Source organism: Buceros rhinoceros, unplaced genomic scaffold, assembly GCF_000710305.1.
Source record: "Buceros rhinoceros silvestris isolate BGI_N320 unplaced genomic scaffold, ASM71030v1 scaffold31597, whole genome shotgun sequence".
NCBI classification, from domain to species: Eukaryota; Metazoa; Chordata; class Aves; order Bucerotiformes; family Bucerotidae; genus Buceros; species Buceros rhinoceros.
In genome coordinates, this window is record NW_010421001.1 from 28826 (window position 1) to 31510 (window position 2685).

The 2685-nt window shown below is 47.1% G+C and overlaps 1 protein-coding gene across 1 annotated transcript in view; it reads left to right on the plus strand.

Annotated features, from left to right (window-relative positions):
• Positions 1-2685, plus strand: part of NFATC2 (nuclear factor of activated T-cells, cytoplasmic, calcineurin-dependent 2) — a gene marked incomplete at its 3' end in the record, with an annotated part of 48722 nt that overhangs the window by 19807 nt on the left and 26230 nt on the right. Inside the window, exon 5 of the mRNA XM_010139514.1 lies at positions 30-135. Coding sequence (XP_010137816.1) covers positions 30-135 — 106 coding nt within the window. The remainder of the gene's footprint in view (positions 1-29; positions 136-2685) is intronic.

Here is a 2685-nt window from a genome sequence, read left to right on the forward strand (position 1 = left end):
ACGTCGAGCTGCCCAAGTGAGAGACAGACATCGGCAGGAAGAACACCCGCGTCCGGCTCGTCTTCCGTGTGCACATCCCCGAGTCCAACGGCAGGATCATTTCTCTGCAAGCAGCATCAAACCCTATCGAATGCTGTAAGTATCTGCTGAGGTTTGCTCCTTCTCTGTCCCTTGCAAGAATGATGGTCTTGTCCCTCTGCTCCAGGCTGGGGCTGAAGGGAGGACCCCAAGGTGCTCAGATCGGCAAATACAGGGTGCTCTGCTCTGCTCTTGCTGCACCACTTGGGTCTGTGCCACCGTTTGAGCGACCTGCACCTCTTACCTGTATGTGCTCTCATTCCTGAAACAAGCTTTGATGGCAGGTGGCTCTTCATGGTGCTTAGAGCTCGTGAGGACTTCGGGGCCTTTGCAGAGTTTATTTGTTAGTGTGGTGTTGCTGGGTCTTTCTGAATAGCACGTCTCTTCTGGGAGCAGGGAGCCAGTGTGGGGGTGCGTATAAGGGCAGATACACATCCTCCCTGTTTGTGCACGGGCGTGCAAGCTGCCTGCCATCCTGGCAGTGGTTTTATTTTGAGTGGAGACACAATCAGAATGTGTTATCCACAAGCTGGCAGGTGATCGGAGGGTTTAAATTCGAACCTGGGCTGGTTCCTCGCACTGTGACCAACACTGTGGGCTGAAGGAGTGAGCTCAGTCCTCTGATCTGAGCTGTGGCAGGAACACGACTGAAATGGAGAAACAGGTTTGATTTTGAAGCTTGGGTCTGGTTACTGTTTTTCTAGATGTCAGTGCTAAGGGGTGTGCAGCTCAGGAGGCTGCAGCTGAAGCAGGGAAAGCCCAGGTTGTTCTGGTATTCCCCTGAGGGACAGAAGAAAACGTGCAGTTTTGATTTCTAGGGGACAAATCCTATAAATGTGTAAGCTGAGAAACCTGTGCCTCCCACTCATTTTAATGTACTGGATCCTGAGAAAGAGAGGCCTCCAGCGAGGTGCCCCCTGTGTCACAGTCATTTCTGGAAGGGCTCCACCCACTTTGCTGGTTCGTGTGCATCCTGTGATGCTTTTTGTTGGTAAATGGTGCCTTTTCAGTGGTTTGGGGATTTCACGAATACATAATGAACAGTTTTCCTCTCCCTTTGCTGAATGACTCACCCCTTTAGCAGAACCTCTCTTGCCATAAGTCATGTGAAGAAAGTCATTGAAGAGTTTCTCATGTGAGTTTTATTTATTGAGATGCAGGCTTTACTTTAATAATAACTGCTTAGAATCAAAGAGGAGCTAATTTTGGATGGGCAATCGAGAAAATATGACTAGTGAATTATTGATGGCAGTTTTAAAAAATCTGTAGAAATGAATAAACGAAATGATGCTAAGAGGAGGATGATCTCTTGGCAATGTTTATGAGAAGATATACCAATTTTCAGAGCGTTTTAGCAGCTGAGTGAAGTCTCCAGGCGCAGAGATGGGGAATGAAGAATAGTGGGAGTACCCACCACCTTTCTCCATAGGAAACATTTACAATAATTTGTAAGTGAGACCAGATGGCTGAAACAATAGTGGCCTCCACCCCAAACGTGTCCCTGCTGAAACAAAGGCCCATTTGCTAAAGGAAACATTCAGCGAACTACAGCTTCTGTGGATAGGAAGGGGATTGTGGTGAAGAATCACCTGGCTTCTCCCTCAATTTCTTTTCTGAGTGGGAACAGCCCATTCCTGCCCGCAACGGGAAGCTACTTGGGCAGGGAAACACCAGGTGTAACTCAGACGTCCACTGTACGGAAAACCAGCACAAGCGCAGCAGAGCGGAGAGTGGATGGTCCCCGGGTCATGCAGGGAGCTCTGCAGATCACGCTCCATTTATCCAAACTCTCCTACAGCAAAAGCAAACACAAGTTAGCAAATACGAGTTTTAAGACCCTTCCACAACTGCACGTTGTGTTTGTGCCCATCATCAAAGAGCGTTCAAGCAGAAATCGGGTCACGAGTCACAGAAGAAGGTCACATTTTTCTGAATTGTATGCTCACACCTAATTTGCCTGTGCACTGACTGCTGTTTGCAGTGGCTTGTTTAAGATGTCTAGGCATTTGTACGGAGGGGTGTTTGCTTTGAGTCTTGTGGATATGAAAAAGCCAAGAGTGGAGGGTTTTCTATAATTAAAATATGAAAATGTGGGCTCCATAGCAAACAGCAAAGCTCCTACAAGAAAAAAAAATGTATTTGTTCTCTAAAAGAAAAAAAAAAAGACATGCTGGATATACTGACAGTTTGGAGAGAGAGGTGAAGGACTGTGCTTTCCTGAACCCGTGGAAATAGAGTATAAAGTGATCTGGAGTAATAAGCCTCTTCCATTTATATGTATGTTGCATATTTAACAATGATTTTGCAGTTCAGAAGCACTTGCTGATCTCAGCCCAGTTCTGGGAAGATGGTTAGAAACATTCGTTGGTTCAGCCAGCATTAGTAATGCGGGCTCTGGCACTCTAGAGATGGTAATTGCAGTTTCCCCCAGACAATCTGCATGTGTCACAGCTCGCAGCCTCAGGTAAGCCCATGTGCCCTGCAGAGAATGGGTACACTGGGGCTCTGTGACATTTTCTCCTTGTGTCCCACCTCCCACCATTGTGTGCTGCTGGGATTCTCTTTTTTTTTTTTTTTTTTTTTTGACGTGGCTCCCTGGGAACCCGG